We start from the raw sequence: 21,077 nt of genomic DNA, 5'->3' as shown, positions 1-21,077 counted from the left end.
AGACCTGATGTGACAGAATTTTATCAAGTATTTTTTTTTGCAACTCCAACTTAAAACTAATATTATCTACTCAAAATGTTAAACATTTAATTTTAAAATTTCACCTTAATTTAAAAATTGTCGTAAACAATAATTTATAGCGTGTCCAAACTCCAAACAAACTACATATTTGTATCCAAACCAAGGCCTAATGTAAAACCAATATCAGTATCAATATCTCCGTATATTCGACAGCCGGCTGAGTCATAGGGCGGGCGACAGGGGTGTTTACCCTCCACCCCGGCGGCGACACCCCGTGACGTCACAATTCATGACTCACGCCTGTGGCTACAGCAGTCTGGGGCAAAATAAACTACGCTTTTGTTCTTATACCTACTTTGGTGTATCTCGTGAGCTTTTCATCCTTGAACGTGACATTGTAGATATGATCCACACAACAAAATGGCAAACGTTTGTCATAAATTGTCTTAGGCAGCAAAACTCAAAAGGTAAAGTAACTAGGTAAATTTAATTTTTTATCTATTTTAGATAAGTAAATATGACCCCAAGAAACAAAATATATTAGTTAACAAATAAATAACCATGATTTTTTACCAAACGCATGACATGAAAATAATTCATTCCACCTACTCACTTCTTTAATAAATTTTATTTCATAATGTTTCTACTAGATTTATTACCACTTTATTACTTAATTATTATCGACACTAGAATGTAGATGAAAATGCTATTTCCATTTAAGGATAAGTCATATTAGTAGGCATAGTTATTTAATAATATGCAAACGTACGTACTTAGGTACTCTTATTCATAGAATTTTGCAACTCTCTTGAGCTAAGTTTGTACCTCTGATCACTTAGAGTTATCCTAATAGAGTATGTACTATGGATAGAGTATAAATGCAGTTATTCTTGAACGGTAAACGTTTATGAGAGATGTGATGCTGATATTATCTCATGCTTTTGAATAGCGTTTCTTATTGTTTTCGTAAATTGTTTGTTTCATGCTTTTGTTGAACAGTGTGTGCCAAGGCGGACAGCATTACAGTGCAAAAATCTATCTGTATCTAATATACCTACTTTTTCTAAAAAGGAAACCATAGAGTTGAAATACTTCAATAAAACCTAATGGGTTCTAAAAATCGATTTTAATTTTATTTTATTAAGGTCTCGATTATTTATTTTATAGCCGGTGAGCGCCAATTGTTTTTCCGCACGTAATATTGCGTTTTTTATGCGATGTATATTGAAAATTTCATTGCTTTAGACCCGACAACGCGATATATACTAAATAATAATATAATTATGTGCATTCTCGTCGTTATTATCTAGGTCTCGATTGGTGGAATGTAGCGCAACTACATTAGGTATTTACTGACAAAATGATTTTTCCTATTACAAGTTAAAACACATTATGTATGTAGGTAGTAGGTAAGTACTCTTTAGGTAAAGGTATTTCAGTTGATAAAATAAACATTAGTCCACTCTAAATAAGTTGTAATTATAATCTTTAGTAATTGTTGCACCTATTGTTCTTGACGAAGTATGAAAAACCACAGTCCTTTACCTTTTAACTACTTATTTAACTGAAAATAATAGTGCCATCTCCTATTGTAGGTTGGCAATCATTAAGGCTAACTGAATTTAGTTTACCGCTGCCCTAATCAGTGAGTAGTGACCTTGTCATGTTGAACCACTGGCGAAGGTCCTTAAGCCAGGATGTTCGTCTACGGCCAGGTCTACGTTTGCATTTTATCTTGCCTTGTATTATAAGCTAAATGTTATAAAATTCATTATTTTGAAGATGTTGAATTCTATTACAGAGATCTAATATAATTACATAGGTGAAAGTAAATAAGATAATGTAACATATTGTATCTATGCGCATATCGGAGATCTTAGACCTCTAGGCCTCTTGTGGTTGTGTCTAGGAAGTGCTAAAGGTGCCGCTATCTATTGTGTATTTTAATTTGTTTAGAATTTCGCGGCGAATTCATAGTTGGTGAGTGTAGTTATCTCTATTTATTTACATTAATACACGTGGATAAGCAATTAAATTATGTCATGTAGTGTGCCCACGTATGTCGTAACCAGTTACATAAACCCAGTAGATAGCTAGGCTAGGTACCTATACTTTTGTCGACGCCTTTCAATCTCTTAATGGACTTCCTTTTTATCGCGTAGGAAATACTTAAGTAGCAAGGTACTTAATTTATGTAAGTAATTCAATCTACTAAAATTAAAATAACACAAGAGTAAATTAAAAATTTATAACACCCCCGACAAGTGAAGGTTACAGTAACTAGAAAAGAGCTGATAACTTTCAAATGGCTGAACCGATTTTCTTGGCTTATAGCTAAGAGCACTCTCGATCAAGCCCCACCTTTCAAACAAAAAAAACTAAATTAAAATCGGTTAATTAGTTTAGGAGCTACGATGCCACAGACAGATACACAGATAGATACACACGTCAAACTTATAACGCCCCTCTTTTTGGGTTGGGGGTTAAAAAGTCAAGACTCACTCATTGATTGACTTATCAAGGCGCCCAACCCAAATCCTTGGATAGAAAGCTGGAATTTTGCGGAGGTTTCAATTATAATGTAGACAAGGAATATGACCGGATCTTTCGAATTTCCCACAGGAGCGCCGCCGCCGCGAGCGGTCGCTAGTAATTAATACACTTTAAATATAAATATATGCTACGAATAACAATGTAAATTATTCGTATAAGTAATACTAAGTATTTTTAAGTGTGCCGTTTACCAGATACTAACCCATTTGTATACTACGTAGGTCTACATTTTATTAATTGTGAAAATCATTTGTGTTACCATCAAACTTGCCACGCTGCAGAAAACACGATAATAAAATTGAAAAGGAAATAACCAAAATCGAAAGTAACCAGTTACGTACAAATACCTATGGTATAAATCTATGAAATGAATAGATTGTCGGCTATCCATTCAAACAGAGTAAATTATGATCGCATTGTCTATCACCGATTAACATAAAACCTCTTTGTAATTTGGATGCAAAAGCCTATGCGCCGGATCAAGTAAACGGCGTTACTCTCTGTACATCGTATTCCTCATTGTTTAGGGTCGTAAGCCTGTCCATTAATATACGAAGGTACAAGTTGCCTTGTACCCTTAAAAGGTAAAAGTTTTCTTGGGATAAGTAATAATGTTCCAAGATCCTTCCGCAGACAACTCAACTAGTTAAGAGAACGAACCGATCGCGTTTTTACATTATCAGATGTTAGTGATAAAAACCGGGACGGACGACTGAGTCACGGAGGAATGGAAAAGGCCAAAATTCGCAAAAATTCTAATCTCCAAGGGTTGGTTACCCATCCAATTGCCCGATTTGGTTCAACGTTGCTTAAAATCATAATCGATTGATATTCCTTGTCACGAGCCACGACCAGATCATAAGTCCCTTAAATGGCATTACAGCGATATCTTTTCTTAATACATTTTGTACAATTCCTGCACGTATGTTTATCAAAATTCACAGCTGCTAAAAGATAATTACTATTGTGAAGACGAACCAATTTATTAATCAGGTTTTTTCGACTGACATTACACACCTGTTTGGTAAAGCCTTTTTTAATACAGTTGCTCAAAAAGTGGCGTATTGCAGGGACGTATAGCGTTCGGGATGTGGGCTATTACATACTCGTGCTTTTTTTTTACCTTTCCCGCACTCGTGCTTTTTCTTTCCCAACTGTCAAAATATTAAAAAGAAAAACCAACCATGAAGTTTTTACTAAAAAAATTCATAGAAGTTTTTATGATTCATGCAAATACGTATATTTCTAAAAAGAAGCTACTAATTTGTTTCAATATCAGATTTAATGATTTGATTGAATGTGTTTGGTTAGGTTTCATTTCATTTCATCTCATTAAATTTCATTTTCATTTCATATCAATAAAAAACTTCTACTGAAGACTTGGCTGTATGGGCATAGTTCCCTTTGCCTACCAGAATGGGTGAAGAAAAAAAAAACTCTGCTTATATTCTACGGTTGGCGCCATTTTTCAGAAATTTTCTTTGCGAGTTTAGTTGTTGGTTGCCTAAAATGAGTAATTTCAACCCTAGTTTTTTATATCTATTAACAATAAAGTTGTTTTAAATTAAATTAAATTAGGTTAGTTGAGTTTATTGTGTTTTTATTATTTTATTAAATTGCTTCATTTTTTCGCAACTGTATTAAAAATAGTCGTTCAGTACACGTGCGGAACCGTCATTGCAACTCGTTCCGACTGTCAACCCTCGCCTTCAGCTACGCCTCGGCTCGGGTAGACATTTGTCGGAACTCTTTGCAATGACAGCCTTTCCGCACTTGTAATGAAATATACTATTTATTTACCAACTAACTGTGCGTTTTGTTATTTTTAGAGGTAACAATGCGATACAGATAAACAGTAGTAAGTAATACACTGTTGCATACTTTGAAGGTATGGTACTATTACATTCGAAACTAATCACATTAAACTGATAAAGAATCTGTCCTTGTGTAATTGAATTGTATGTCTTCGTCTGTGACTGTGACCTCTTTGCAACCTATTTAGCATAGTTAGATTTTTTATTATTATGTCAGTCAATTTCTCCCTTATTTATAGTACATCCCGCACACCCGCACAGCCCCCGCACTAACCCGATGCGGGATATTGCGGGTGTGCGGGACGTCCCCCCGCCTCATACCCTGATTGCCATCTCGACCTGTCGCGTAAGCTTCTGCGTTCGAGCTTTGCTCGGCATCTTTACCTTGAAAGTAAGGCATTATCTAAACTTAATTGCAAATTTATTTATGACTAGCTGATGCCCGCGACTTCGTTCGCGTGGATGTAGGTTTTTTAAAAAATTCCGTGGGAACTCTTTGATTTTCCGGGATAAAAAGTAGCCTATGTGCTAATCCAGGGTATAATCTATCTCCATTCTAAATTTCAGCCCAATCCATGCAGTAGTTTTTGCGTGAAGGAGTAACAAACATACACACACACACACACATACACACATACACAAATTTTCGCCTTTATAATATTAGTGTGATTTATATGTTTTGCCTAAAAATATCGCCACGATAACGTATCTATATGTCTGTGTTATCTGATTTTAGTAGAGCTACTGTATTGCATTAGGTCATTTCATATACATAATATTATGGTGTACGCTTCGGACGGTAGGTACTTATTGTAATCTTATCACGGAGCATCCTATCCTAGATGTCACAAAGCATGATTCTGTGATTGGAAGCTCTGGTACTCAAGTATGGCACTAAATAAGGCTCAATAGCAAAATGTATTTTTTTTTTAATAAAAAATAGCGAGCAAACGAGCAGGCGGGTCATCAGATGTTAAGTGATAACCGTCGCACATGAACATTTGCAGCACCAGAGGAACCAAAGATGCGTTGCTGGCCTTTCAGGAATTTGTTTTATTTATTGTAATCTTATCACGGAGCCTATAGCATTGTTGTCTGATAAGAATGGATGAGTAATGAGGTGCTAATTGGTAAAGGCCAGGGCGTTCCTCTCGCGTGACTCATATTCGATCAAACCGATCGCCCGGCGACCCTGTTCCGCTGTGACTTCCATGACGAAGTTAAGATGAACCGGAAGTAAAAATAATGCGTGAACACCGTGCGAAAGGTTACAGCCGGTGTAAACAAAGGCGCTCACTTTAATTACTCGTTTTTTGTTGCATAATCAATAGACTGTGAGAATTGTTCGCGTACGTGTTCGTATATTCGTTTTGAGGAATGCCAATGCTTTAGTATTGAAGGGAAAACTAGCCTCCTACTGAGTCGGACGTGTTTACGACGTATTTGTGTTTGAAATAAAACAATTGTACGAAACAGAGGGGGTATATAGACAATACTACTGCGTGCTACTGCTATTGAAGATGTGTGTGAATGTATAGTCTGGTACTCATCCATACTAATATTATAAATGCGATAGTGTGTCTGTCTGTCTGCCTGCTCGCTTTTCGCCGCCCAAAAGTTTAACCGATTTGGATGTTTGGTACAGAGTTAGTTTATATCCCAGGGGTGGACATAGGCTACTTTTTATCCCGGAAAATAAGAGTTCCTACGGGATTCTTAAAAAATCTAAATCCCCGCAGACGACAACTCGGGTACATCTAGTTTGAAATAATTTCTAAAGTGTCATGAAGGTCAACTTAATATTTTTGTAATTGCAAATAAACATACTTACCAATATACAAACTAACAAACATCTATACTAATAAATAAAATTGGAGTGTCTGTCTGTAATTTCGAAATAACTACCTCATATTAAGCTCATATGGTTATTTGAACGATACCATAACTGAATCACACGTTTTTAAAATTTTTGTCTGTCTGTCTGTCTGTCTGTCTGTCTGTTTGAAAAGGCTAATCTTTGGAACGGCTGAACCGATTTTGACGGGACTTTCACAGGCAAGTAGAGGATTGACCAGGGCGTAAAATAGGCTACTTTTTTAACCGACTTTTAAAAAGGGAGTTGTGTTTTTCTACCTATGTACACCGAAATCTCCGAGATTTCTGAACCGATTTGCGTCATTTCTTTTTTAATCGATAGAGGAACTTTGCGACATTGTTTCATAAAAAATTTGGAGTCCAACTCCTCAATCCTGATGCTGCAGGGGATCTGACCAATCCACGCGGGCGAAGCTGCGGGCATCAGCTAGTTTATAATATAGGTAGAGATTATAATATTATTTAGTTATTCAATATGGCCTTATTGGGTATATTGCCTTATGTGAGAACAAACGAACTTGTAATCAAAGTGTAAAAACACATGTTGCGTATTACAATTTACAAAGTGCCTAAAGTTGTTGAACTGTATTGCTTCCTGTAGTGCACGTATTAATATTGTTATTTAAGAATAGCATTATATCAGTGTTTCCTGTCTGATATCATTAAATTGTGAACTGTAATCGACGAACTAACGTAGATAGATTTAAACATAACTCTAATAGATTTCATTTGTAAGGACTGTATGACTGAATACTTACTTAGAACAGATTTCAGACAGATTTAATTTATATTCGTGTATAAATTAACTGACGTGTATAATATAATAACAATCTATAAGTAAGTTAAGAAATGTTGCTTCATTTTTTTGTATTAATTTATTAGCTGCTAAACTCCAAATATACACGTGATACTAGGTAGTTACTGTAGGTATTGTATAGAAAAAGCATTTAGGCTAAAATATATACTAGTAACATTTACTGCTACTAATTTACTATCCTACATGTATTTTTTTTTAAACAATTTATTTCACTAAAAATTATTTCTTTAATATTAATATTAAATTGTGCTTAATAATAATTAGGTGACATGTATAAAACAGAGTAGGTAGCCAAGTATACAAATCTGCGACATTGGCACTCAAGTGAGACGCTTAGATACCAATACTTATGGCAAGGCCACCGTCCGTAATCACGAAACAAAATCATCGTCTTGACACCACAACAAAAGGCGCAGATCGCCGTATTGTTTTTATCGGCACGCTTCACTCGTTCGATGAAAAATTACTTATCAAAGCATAATGTAAAGAGCTCTTTATCTCGCCTTTACGTGCACAATATAATATATACTTACTTAAATAATAATATTATGTATCATGTATTTAATAATAAACAAAGCAAAGATGGAGGTACCTATAATATGTTTATTAATCAAACGATACTTCAAGATGCAGACTTACTTAAATACCTACCTAGTATGTAGTCTAGTGGATAGCTTAGTTAAGTATTTATATAGAAAGACGTATATAAACGAGTACATGATAATATTTTGATTTGATTACGTACCCTAGCACTTTATTCTATAACGTTATTTATTAAAATCGCGAGCTCATGTTCCATACAATATAATAAATATTACATGCATTATAAAACACGATCTATAACGTATTATATTTTATATTATACTTACTTAATAAATATTAATCATAGCATACCTACAGCTGTTTTATCTTTCCGTAAAGTTCAATGTCAGTCTGTGTTTTGTGATAGGTGTTATGTAGATTTGTAGCAATGGCGTGTCGTAGGTGGTAATTTTAATTTAAACAATTGCCCACACTGAATTTTTGACATAGTTATGCCTGCGTGTAAATACCTACATGGTCATGTAATTAGATTTCGCTTTCATGTCATAGATGCATCGACATCACTTTCGTATTTTACGTAATATACAACTTAGTGTTCAGAAAAGTTTTTACATAGACGTTGCTCTAGTGACTAGAGAATTCCTCTTTGGATTTGACTTTTTGTGCACGCAAAATTTATACATAATGTACAAATAATCCTAATTATTATAAATACGAAAGTGTCTCTCTCTCTATTACCTTTCAGCCCACTTAACCGATTTTGATGAAAGGTACAGAGATTGATTGCAGCCCGGATACGGAAACAGATTACTTTTATCATGGAAAATCAGAGTTTCTAAGGGATTTAAAAAAAAAATTAAATCCATGCGGGCATCGTATCACATTTTTTTTTTTTCTCTCATTTATTTATTTTTCACATTTTATCCTATTTTTAAACAATAAAATAACAAAAATAACAGAAAAAATAACAGAAACACAGAAAGAACAAAAAATAAAATAACATCAACAACAAAATCAATAAATAACAGAAACAAAAGAGAAATAAAATAACATAAACAACAAAAAACTAAAATAACGGAAAAAAAAAACATTGAATAAAAATATGATAAAATGGATCCCACTGGCAACAGGGTGGGTTGGACCCAAGCCGCCAGTGGTCAGGGCTCCAGAGTGAGGAACCTCCTCACAATGCGTGCCGTCTCAAGAACCACTGCCTTCTGTATCTTACCCTTGATCCAACAGTTAAGCGACAGTTTCTTAAGATGTTGGTCGAAACTGTTCGCAATAAGACCGTTGACTGATACAACTATCGGTACAATAATCGCTGAGTCAACACTCCACATGGCGGTAATCTCGTGGGCCAGGTCCAAGTATTTCGATACTTTTTCCTTTTCTGCTTTCACTAGTTTTTAAACGCGAATTTTTTTGTGTATGTGTATGTTTGTTACTCTTTCACGCAAAAACTACTGGACGGATTTGGTTGTTTAGAATGGAGATTATACCCTGGATTAACACATAGGCTACTTTTTATCCCAGAAAACGAAAGAGTTCCTACGGGATTTTTAAAAACAACGCGAACGAAGTCGCGGGCATCAGCTAGTAAATCAGGTAGTAACTTGTAATAGATACTTTTACAAAATGAATTTACAATGTGATTAATGTATTCAATATTAATGGTTTGAATATTTAAATGCAGATATTCATCATCATCATCATGTTAACTCATCGCCGACCCACTAGACTGAGCGAGGGTCTCCCCGCAGAATGAGAATGGTTTAGACTTTGGTCCACCACGCTGGCCAAGTGCGGATTGGTAGACTTCACATGCATACTACATTATGGAGAACTCAGGCATGCAAGTTTTCTCACGATGTTTTGTATGATGTTGAATGCGGCCATTAAATAGGTTCAAATACTACAAATATTATCCTGGTTTATTTATGTAACATGCAAATATACGAACAGTGCGAATACGCTATCCGTGTCAATGCTCTAATTAAAATGAGCGCTTGTAAACAAAGTCCTTATAGTTAGAAGAGGTTATAACTACCTACTTAGTATTACAAAATGATTGTTAATTTATGTATCTACATATGAATACAGTTGTAAATTGTGTCTCGGTAACTACAAAAATATTATTTTTAAATAGCCATAATAATTATTATGTAGGTAAAATTTTATATACCTACCTAAATGCCTCTGTCTCAAATAAAGCTTCATTTTGACTATGTAGACACATCATGTCTATAAATGTACTAGGTACATAAATTCTTTAAATTGCTGTGATTCTATAAATGGTTAAAACACAGGCAGACAGGCGATCTGAACAAAACTAAAAAGTTCACTTGTTTTAACACAGAACGCTACAAATCATACATTCGACAAATTTAAACGTCCAATTACTTAAATTTCTTTAAATATTTCTTATCAAGTAGTAAATTGATCGAGCAGCCGTCAAATTAACAGACATAGATATTAGTTTCTAGAATATGTCTGCAAAATTTCATGGACTTTGGTTGCTTAATATTCAAATGAAATTGGAACTACGTTTGTATGAAGCGAGTGACGGAGAGAGCCCTCTTAAATCTAGATTGTTTCTCATCAAAATGAAAAGTGGTGAGTGGTAACCCATTAAATATGGCCCGTTTTAATATAATTAATAGCAACATTAGTTAGTTCTAATAATATAATTTGCCAAGGTAACTGCTTGCTACACGTGTTGGTTGCCGCTTCAGATGTGCTTAGCATATTGATGATGGAACGCACATTCCATTGGCGCATTCCGATTTAAGCGCCGGACACTTAACATTTCGTACCGATGCGTAAGAAAGTAGGTACGAGTATAGTATAAAGTCTCGAACTGAAGTGTACCTACTCTCCTTTATGGTATCCATCCATCCATCAGCCTGTATGCGTCCACTGCTGGACATAGGCCTTTCTAAAAGCGCGCCACCAAACACGATCCTCCGCCTTCCTCATCCACCCGCTCCCCGCCACCTTCTTCAGGTCATCGGTCATCGGTCCTTTATGGTATAGGAGTACATAATCCGCATTATCGAAAGGGAATTTAGTCTTGTTTACTCTTTGTAAAAGGGCTAAAGTAACTAGATTTGTCTATATTATTATTTAGGTACTTTTCTATTTTTGATGTTTCTGCGGCTCACCTACGTAGTCTAAGCCTAAGTCCAACTTCCCAAGATCCGGTCCAGTTAAGATTTGCAATATGTAGACGCTCTTTCCTAATAATAAGTATAAAAGTGGCATTTAATCTTTTAAAGTATACCTATTTGCCCAATAAGAACTAAAATCCGTGTCTAAGCATTAAGTATCCAAATTAGCTTTGAAGTTAAAACAATAAATAATTTAAAAAAAACTTTTATGTTCCCAGTCAGTCGTTCAAAGCGCAAACGTCATGTTTCGCTTAATGAAGTCCCTATACTCGTGGACGCGTTTGCAAGGGGGGAGGTGGGTAACTTAATGACTCTAGAAATAGATCCTGCATTAATATTCTGCCAAGTTAATGCACTTTTAGTCATACAGTGCTCTTTAAGCGGCGTGGAAACGCATGCGGTTGTCACCAAGCGAGTTCTCCCACGTCTCGTTAGGGCACTCTCTCAGAGTTGATGTTGCCTTAGCACTAGTAGGGACAACGAACTGAACGAAAAGGGTATGTGGCTATAAATGATCATCAAACGATATTATGAATGTTTCTATTTACGATAATGCAAAAATTCTAGACATCTTACTGTCCTCATTAACTTCCGCACTATCTGGTTGCCTGGCATTCTTGGATCATCCGTTATACCTAAACCACATGAAAATCCCTAAAATATTCCTTTTGCTTACATGCAAAATGTGTGACCATCCCACGCCTGCGGTTTAGTAATATTGATTATTATTATTGGACAAATTCTTCAAAAGCCCACTGGCGACACCATCAATTGCTTCTAACATTCATGGGCGGTAAACATAGGATGATCCGATTACTCGTTTGCTAGCTATTAAAAAATATATCCATGGTGAAGGCCAAAAATATAGACTTTACTGTAGCGTTGATAAAAACATAGATTCTGTTTAGACAAAAATCTTTCCAGAAGGTCGTACTAAAATAATTTAGAATGCGCGAATCTCAAGAGCTGTTATTAAAAAACCTATGTAAAAAATGTACAGTAAATGAAGTAGGTATTATAAAACTTGTCTCGCACCGGTATTTGCAGACCGAGCATTGCATCAACGTCGTGCAGCCCGAGAGGATATTGATAACAATTGCAACAATGAATCATTGCTAAAACTATTTCCTTCTAGAAATCACACTGACATCGCTAAGGCTGAGCACATAATGGAATTTCAATAAGTTATCATGATGAGCGACTGTTTAACTTAAGCTTTACTTGTCCATTACAATATGAGCATAACAATTCTTCGTACCTTACTGTTGTAAATCTGAGCAGCAAAGACAAACTTTACCATTCAAATGGGTATTAGGTAATGTGTACAGTATAAAATTACTCTCAAAGTGCCTTTTATTACAAACAAGACGCACATAAGACTAACGTTAAATAAAAGAATAGAGAGGGATGTGGTGTCTTGTTTATATCAAAAGAAACAGCTTAGGAATACCACCGAGTCTGGACGACTTTGACCGATCCTTTGAGCTATTAAAAACGAACGAGAAAGGAAGGCTTTTGTGAGCGCATAACTTCGCCTTTCTGACATCCTTATTATCCGCAAGACTTGGAATAACTGACAACTGCATATAAAAGCTGAGAAGAGTTCTCCAGAACTGCCATATCGCCAAATTAGCGCGCGTTTCACCTGATTTGCTTTTCATCCCCCGACCCAAAAAGAGGGGTGTTATAAGCTTGACGTGTGTATCTGTGTATCGGTGTATCTGTGTATCTGTCTGTGGCATCGTAGCTCCTAAACTAATGAACCGATTTTAATTTAGTTTTTTTTGTTTGAAAGGTGGCTTGATCGAGAGTCTTCTTAACTATAATCCAAGAAAATCGGTTTAGCCGTTTGAAAGTTATCAGCTTTTTTCTAGTTACTATAATCTACACTTGTCGGGGGTGTTATAAATTTTTAATTTACACTTGTTTAACTTAGGTACTCTTTGCTGAAATTTTAGCGTAGTACTAAATAAAAGAGATCTACTATAACGTAAGTAGTAATTTATATGTAAACAAATAAAATACAGGTAGAACGAATAATAGCATCGTCCGGTTAGTTCTCACGACCATTGTGCCATAAAAAAGATAGTTAAAGAAAATAAAATGTGATAACTTCAACCTTCTTACGGATCAAGTTATGCATCTTTTTTGTCATTATTCACACTCCATAAACGCGAAAATTAATTGATATTGTTACTAAATTAGCACCCAGTTTAAAGAGCAAATACTTCGTCCTTAAGAGAGGATTATTCGTAGTGAGACAAACACGTAGTTTGGCTTTCATTTGAACACTAACCAATGAAATTGAGTAGATCCGTTTTCGGAACTAACATCCATAAATATATTATGTCTGTCGTTTTCCTGATTTCAAAATCGCCTCGGGATCTCCGCCGAAAAAGAAAACAATCAGCCCTCGTTCTATCAACTCGCTTGGGGTAAACTATGCCTTAGGCCTTAGGCGTATAATGAAAAACGACAGTGCAATGTATTGCAAGACGCATATAAAGGAGACGGTAATAGATTAACAATAGTCGGATATTGTCCAGTGGGCCAATGCACTTTAGCCAGCATGTTAAGGCAACGCGCATCGAATACCGTATTTTGGCTGGTATTAGTAGGTATATGTCCAATGCATTGGTTAACACGATGGTCAAACGTGTACAAGGCACTTTAGTATCGATCGTCACGGGCGCACGCAATGCACTGGATACAGGAATATTATTTTAACAAGTTTTGTTGTCCCCCTCCCCTGTCCTCGGGGAATAACATGGAATGAAATATTTACATGAATACGACAAGTTAGATTAGTGAAATCAGTCAAGTGATAAAAGATTTCCGATTTTAATTCCAAAAAAAAATTATTATAATTTGCTAGACGTAAGCGTACCTACCTATAGATACGTAGGTACGTACGATACGTACGTATCTATAGGTAGGTACTGATATTCTATGACTGTTATTATATAGAGGTAAAGTTCGTAAGTTTGTTTGTCGGAAGTAATCTTTGGAACTACTGAATCAATTTTGAAAATTCTTTCATCAGTAACAAGCTAAGTAAGTAAGTATTCCTGAGTAACATAGGCTAATTTTTTTTTCAAAAAAAATTAGAATTCTCTCGGAAAATTGTAATAAGCGACCCGTGCGACGCCGGGGTAGTTCGCTAGTAGATGATAAAAATCTTACTTAGTTCGCAGCAAAATTCTCTGTTTAAAATTTTCTTGACATTTTGTTCAGATATATTCCAGGGGCAAGGCCTTATTCATGTAATGAGCTTACAAGATTATTTTAGCACGCGAAAGCTTAATACCTACCTACCCATATAAATTATAAATGTAGGCACAAGGAACAGTGGCAAAATGGTAAAACGTTAACAGTGATTCATGCGTATCCGATGTCGGGTATTCCTTACCAGCAGATGCACCGACGCTTCCTTTGTAGGTATTATAACTAATGGTCAAGCGTAAAAATATAACTTATCAACTAAACTCAAAAAAAAAAAAAAATAGCTACTTTTAGCCTTGAACTGAATTTCTACTAAACCCTCGACTTCGGACGGAGGTAGTGGCTGTAGCAGATGAATCGGCTTCGTCTTCTGAACGAAGGCCGAAAACGACCTTCAATTGGACACTAATCCGAGGTGATAGCGATTGTCACACAGATTAAAATTGCGGTGGGAAGCGCTCCAGATTTTGTTGAGTTAGTTGTCTTATAGTTGTTATGTTAATCGTTCCTCTCTGTGTTAGGGACAATACGCAGAGAAACTTTCAGCTTTTATAAAATAACAAAGGTCTGGCAAGCGCTGGGTCTTAAGTACACAATGATCACCCTAAGAAAAATTTGTAATATATACTTAGCTGTTAGGCTATTAGGAATTGATAGATCGTATCTGTCTAGAAAAGCGGAGGTGCGCGTTTACGTGTCGTTGTCCTCAACAAACCTCTGCACGAGTCAAGGGCGTCGTTGCGTTGACAGACGTTGCGTGTGCGTTTTTGCACGCTATCTGTGTACACTGGCATTAGATTGATAACACGATGGACAGAAGAGTAGTGGATAACATAATGTGGGGTTTTGTGCGCTCACATTGATAACACATTGAGGAGAACACGCGAAGAAGGATATAATTATTTAGCGGGCTATTCTTGGCAACCAAAACATGAAAATATGTTTCTGGTGGAATTAATTTATTATCAGATAATGGCCGCGACTTTGTCCGCGTGGATTTAGGTTTCTAGAAATCCTGTGAGAACTCTTCGATTTTCCGGGATAAAACGAAGCCGGCGAAGAATGTTCAGCTCCGGGATATATCTGTGCCAAATTCAAAATCGGTTAAACAGATGGGTCTTTAAAAATCCCCTGTGAACTTCCCTTGTGATTTTCCGGGATTAAAAAATGGACTATGCTCGTCCACGGGTTGCCGTCTCAGTACCCGTCAAAATCAGTTACATGGATAAGCCGAGAAAAGCTAACTTACACGGACAGATAGATACCCTTTCGCATTTATATTAGTATGGATTAAGTACGAGTACATACTCGTACCTACATAGGTATGTAATTCAGAATTTATTAAAAAGCTTTAATAGCTTTATCAAGAGCAGGAAACGCGTAGGTGGATTTAATTTAAGTATTTTGTCAATTTCTGTTTACTGGAATATTAGCAGTTTGTTTTTTTAGATGTCTAGGTTGTAGATTTATTTAAATTAAATTCACTACTTATAACATATATGCTCTAGGAAAATGTATTATATTATTTTGTATGCCATTGAGTTATGTACCTTGTGTCATATCAAATACGTAGTAGATGCGATAAGTTTATCTTAGGCTTTAGATGTGCACTATAATTAATGATGTTTGAAGATTACTTTGTGATGAAAAACCTTATATAATTTGATAAAGTAGAATATGTTTTGTATTGTTCAAAAAAATGATATTTGTGCATTTTAAAATTACTCATAATAATATTTTTCATTGTGGTGCGTTCAGCAAACGAGATATCAGCTTTGCGTCAGTTCCTGACGACCCGGTATCGCAATCCACATCCTTCAGTTTTAGCTGTTATAACCTAGTTATAACAGAACGTAGAATCTTCCCATACGGTCCCGGGTTCGAATCCCAGAAATTCATCCCAGTTTTTTGTGTCATATAGGTGCTATAAAACGTTACTAATAAAAAAAGTACTTAAGATATTTTTCTCTTCAGCAATACACAACCGTTTTGTTCAAGGATTTTTTATTTTATTTATTTATTCATATACAAGTTAGTCCTTGAGCAAGCAATCTCACCTGGCGGTAAGTGACGATGCAGTCTAAGATAGAGCGCGCCTGCCTAGAAGATGCCTATTCATTCTTTTGAAGGTCCCAATACTGTATGTGGCGGGGAAAACGGAAGCCGTAAGGGCATTCAATCTTCTTTGTCAAGCAGTGATCTACTTGTTGTGTCAAAGCATGTAAAACTGGAGCTTCTCGTCAATACATTTTTGACGAGTTTGCTTCATATTCGAGTTCTACCACACTGGGACGCCATGACGTCAGCGTGTGTTAGCGCTCTTATAGCGTATAATAATGCTGCGTGTTTGTACATATTTGAATATGCTTGAATAGACTTTAAAATGTCGAGCTTCATACATACATAATACATAATATTATGTCTCAAGCGTTAAGCGAATAATTATGGCAAAAGTTTTCCATAATATGCTTGTAGACGTTATTTAATTATATTTATTAAAGTAAACGTAGCAATGTATTAAGGAAACTTTTCTTTTGTTCGCAGGATCAATATGATAACTTAGCCGCCCACACACACAAAGGAATTGAATTCTTAGACAAATATGGAAACTTCGTTAAAGATAGGTGCGCGATAGAATTAGAATATGCAGGAAAACTCAGGTAATCACCAAACTCTATATTCGACCTTGTCTATCAATGTCTTCTGTGCCCTTGTTTTTATCCGCTAATTAACTTAAATAATAAAGGACAGGTAAAAGCCTGAAATATGTTAGCCTAATTCTTACAGTACATTGTATCTTACATACATAAATTTGTAGTTATACAGGGTGTAAAGCTAGCAAAACCGAAGACAGGTGATACCGCGTCGTAGGTGGGGCGGAGCATTGACCCGAGTTTTGCACGGTTTTGAAATTTTGAAATGCGGGTTTGAAAAATACTAAATCACAAAAATTACAAGATAAGGCAAATGGTTACTGGCATTGGATTGTGCTAAGGTAGTATAGTAATAATGCTACGTTTTTGCTAGCGTTCTGGTTACACCCTGTATAGCATCATCATCATCTCAACCCATTGCCGGCAAACGGGACTCCTCTTAGAATAGCAAGGCTTTAGGCTATAGTTCATAGCGCTGACCAAGTGAGGATTGGCAGACTTTTTTTTTAAACAATTTTGAAAACGATCTGAAGAACTCTAAGACATCCAGGTTTCCTGACGATGTTTTCCTTCATGGAGAACGTAGGTACATAATCCGAAAAGTTAACAGGGCTCTCTCCGTCACTCGTTTCATACAATCGTAGTTCCAATTTCATTTGAATATTAAGCAACCAAAGTCCATGAAATTTTGCAGACATATTCTAGAAACTAATATCTGTGTCTGTGGTGTTTTAGATTTTTCTACAAATATGTAATTTTAAAATTACAGGGGCTCAAAGATTTGTATGAAATTTTTTAAGACCGCGTAACTTTGAAACCGAATATTTTAACAGAAATCTGGAAAACCACAGACATAGATATTAGTTTCTAGAATATGTCTGCAAAATTTCATGGACTTTGGTTGCTTAATATTCAAATGAAATTGGAACTACGATTGTATGAAACGAGTGACGGAGAGAGCCCTCTTAAGTCAAAACCCGGACCCCCAAATAAATAGGAGGCCAACGACGTCTTAACCTTCAGACTAAGTTATGTAATATGAATTAAATAAAAGGATGTACTTAATATATTCAGATAAGCTTATGTAAAAATAAAAGGATATAATGTAATAAATTGAATAGGATGCCATCTAAACCTGTCTCGCCAGTTTCTTATGCTAATCCGTAGAATGTTCACTTTCACTACACCATTTCAGATTGTTTACCGAATACATTAACTATATAATCGTAGAATTCTATAATATATTATGTTATTCAATAAGTTTGAGTGTTCATCTTTTATTAAGTGTCTAAAAACAATATTAGAGACCAGCTCAGCATCAGGATCGTTGTTGCGAATAATATTATGCCATAACAAGTTTTGGACGCGACGCGACGCGCGAGCTACAGCTAGATCCATAAACTTTATCTCTGAAACTACTGAACTGATTTTGAAAAATCTTTCACCAGAATAAAGCTACATTATTCCTGAGTTACATGGGCTATATTTTATTTGAAAAACTAGAGGAAGCCCGCGACTTCGTCCGCGTGGATTTCAGATTTTAAAGATCCCATGGGAACTATTTCATTTGCCTATGTCAATTGCAGGGACGCAAGCTACCTCGGTTCCTTTCATGCAAATCGGTTAAACTGTTGGACCGTGATAAGGTAGCAGACAGACAGACAGACACACTTTCGAATTTATTATATTAAGTATGGATTAGAGATCATCGAAAATTGTAATAAGCTAGCCGCGGCTGTAGAGATCCCTTTGAAAAGTGTAATGAGCTATTGTGGGAAGCCGGGGCGCGTCGCGTATATTCAAAATGACTAGCTGACCCGTCTCGACTTCGCTCGAGTGGATTTTTTGAGAATCGGTCCTAGTACTTTTTCATTTTTGACCGAATTTTCTTTTTTCATGAATAAAACTTTAGATATGACTTGTTCATAATTTTTATTCCCTATTTCACCTTTTAGGGGTGAGATTTCTTCTTCTTTGTCCTGGGTTTCTTTTCCACACTTAGACGCAAATGTCCGTTGCACTTTGTTCGTACTTATAAAGTCCTTAGAGTGCCTGTCCACTAAAGCGGAGCGCAGTGGAGTGGTGTTTAGCACACCAATCTGATTATTATTATTAGTAAATGCCGTTAAATTATTATAGACTGTATTATAACATTGTAGAGTATATTTTATGGATGCTGTAGAAAAGCCGGATTTCTAATTCTTTAACATATTTAATTTACGCATGAAATGCGTGTCAGTATAATTGGGAGATCTAAACAGCATCAGCTTTCGTCTAACTATTAGAAACTATTCAATCCAATTTATATTTTAATCCTATTAGTTAAGTATATAAAAACTACAATTTATTAATTCGATTTCGTTAGAATGTGTGTAAATTATCATTTAGATAGTCGTCAGTTCTTATTTAACAGACAGTTACAAGCTATATAATACTATCATATACCTAATGTGTAGATATATCTTATCGAAACATATAAAAGGAGAAGGTGGCTGACTGATGACTGAATGATTGATCGAGAACTATCGAGGATTGAACCAGGATGTCAGATTGATCAGGGAGTGCCTACATAGAGTGGCTATACAAGAGTCTTAATTTCCTACGGCTCATTTAATAACTATGTACCTAAAATATCTTTTATTTTACATGCTCTACAATTTAATAATCCAATTTCTGGTTATTCCAGGAGACTCGTCAAAAATTATCAACCCAAAAGGAAAGAGGAAGACGAATACCAGTAAGTGCAGTTTGTATTATTTATTTGGCCTTCCCAACTGATATGTTTTTATTGGCATTTATTAAAGACTTGTTTTGTCTTTTATACTGTCAATCGAGCTTTACGAGTATCTTCGCTCTGTCTTTGTCCCTCATTGCTGAATGTTGATTGAATGAACATTACATTTACATTATGCCAGTGACTTCGTCCGCGTCCTTGAATCTCCGGGACAAAAGTAGTCTATGTTCGTCCCCGGAACGCAAGCTATCTTTGTGCCTTTCATCATAATCGGTTGAACAGATAGGCCGTCAAAAACTCGCAGACAGACAGACAGACTTTCGCATATTTTATAAAATATTACTAATTTATTTACGCATCTCATTCTTATCATATTTAAAAAAATGTTATGTAATAGATACATGATTGTTATTAAATTCAAAGAATCCCAGTAATTTTATACATCGCTTTCGATCTTTTGCATACTCGATTTTTTCGTAATATTGACATTTCGACGTTTGGGTATATTTTCATTTTTTACAAATTGCGTATCAAACACCTACTAACCTTTTAAATCGACAGGTTTATCTGATAAAGCGACGCAGCTGTGAATCCGTTAAAAAAATAACCCTTTCCATATTTGGCTTATCGTTTGTTTGCATATCTTTAACATTTTGACCTTATTGGTATTTTTATAACACTTTTCGAAATTGTGTAACACGTTTTCTCTTAAACACTACATTATACATTTTACTTTCTTCGAAAGCTATTTGCTTATTTAATAGTAATAAGTAGCTAAATTGTGAAAGTATAACTTTTAGATACATATGTATTGGGGGTTAGGGTACCTGTCCACTAAAGCATAGAGAAGCGGAGATATTTGTGACAGATCATTGAGAGATGATAATATAAAATTATTACATCATCTATCACTGATTGATCTGCTGAACACGTCTCCTCCCCTCACTCACTCAGCTTCACTGTAGGTACCGTAGTATGTCTTAAACTATAACCATAGTTAAATGGTATATTGTACATCGGGATATGTGAAAATTATTGTGTCCGATATAAACTTTTGACAGCGTCTGGACGCCTTTATATCTAAAAAAAGATTAGATTTTGCAACATTTGCAGCACAAGTATGTCCGACGCGATTTTACGATCTAAAACCTGTGCATTTACGATCTAGTCTTATTTCTATATCTATATTACTTCCAGATACACAGCTTGCAAAGCATTCAGACAGCTTCTACAAGAGTTAGGCGACTTTGCGGGACAGCGCGAAGTGGTAGCGGAAAACTTACAGTCCAATGTAGTCCGGGAGTTGCATCTGCTCGCGAAGGAATTACGCGAGGAGAGGAAGGTGAGCTATTACATTAATTAAAAATATTAATATTGCTGAATTTCGCTTTAATGGTCTGACCTCGTTTACCGTATACGTATGGCCTGTATAACATTGCAAAGCTTGAAAGTTGTTGCCATGAACAATAAAAGTCAAGCGCAAACTGAATGTGATAAATTCAATGATCGCAATTCGTAAATCTTTCAAAAATGCTACAGGACGATTTGCAGAAGTATCATGTCACTTAGATGTTTTTTTGAATCCGGAAACATCAGGATCTTCCTGAAAATCGTAAATTCAAAATGATTTTCTTCTAATTATCCGTGTACCACTAAAATAAACATAATAATTTG

General features: G+C 35.6%; 1 protein-coding gene across 6 annotated transcripts in view; it reads left to right on the top strand.

Annotated features, from left to right (window-relative positions):
• The window catches only part of LOC123864220 (formin-binding protein 1-like), a 77,799-nt gene that overhangs the window by 43,740 nt on the left and 12,982 nt on the right, over window positions 1-21,077 (top strand). For all 6 annotated transcript variants that reach the window (XM_045904502.1, XM_045904499.1, XM_045904497.1 and 3 more), the window contains exons 2-4: window positions 16,560-16,675; window positions 19,356-19,406; window positions 20,601-20,745. In XM_045904502.1, coding sequence (XP_045760458.1) covers window positions 16,560-16,675; window positions 19,356-19,406; window positions 20,601-20,745 — 312 coding nt within the window. The remainder of the gene's footprint in view (window positions 1-16,559; window positions 16,676-19,355; window positions 19,407-20,600; window positions 20,746-21,077) is intronic.

The sequence above is a fragment of the Maniola jurtina genome, chromosome 4 (genome assembly GCF_905333055.1).
Source record: "Maniola jurtina chromosome 4, ilManJurt1.1, whole genome shotgun sequence".
Classification (NCBI taxonomy): Eukaryota; Metazoa; Arthropoda; class Insecta; order Lepidoptera; family Nymphalidae; genus Maniola; species Maniola jurtina.
This window is presented reverse-complemented; position numbering and strand designations above follow the sequence as displayed.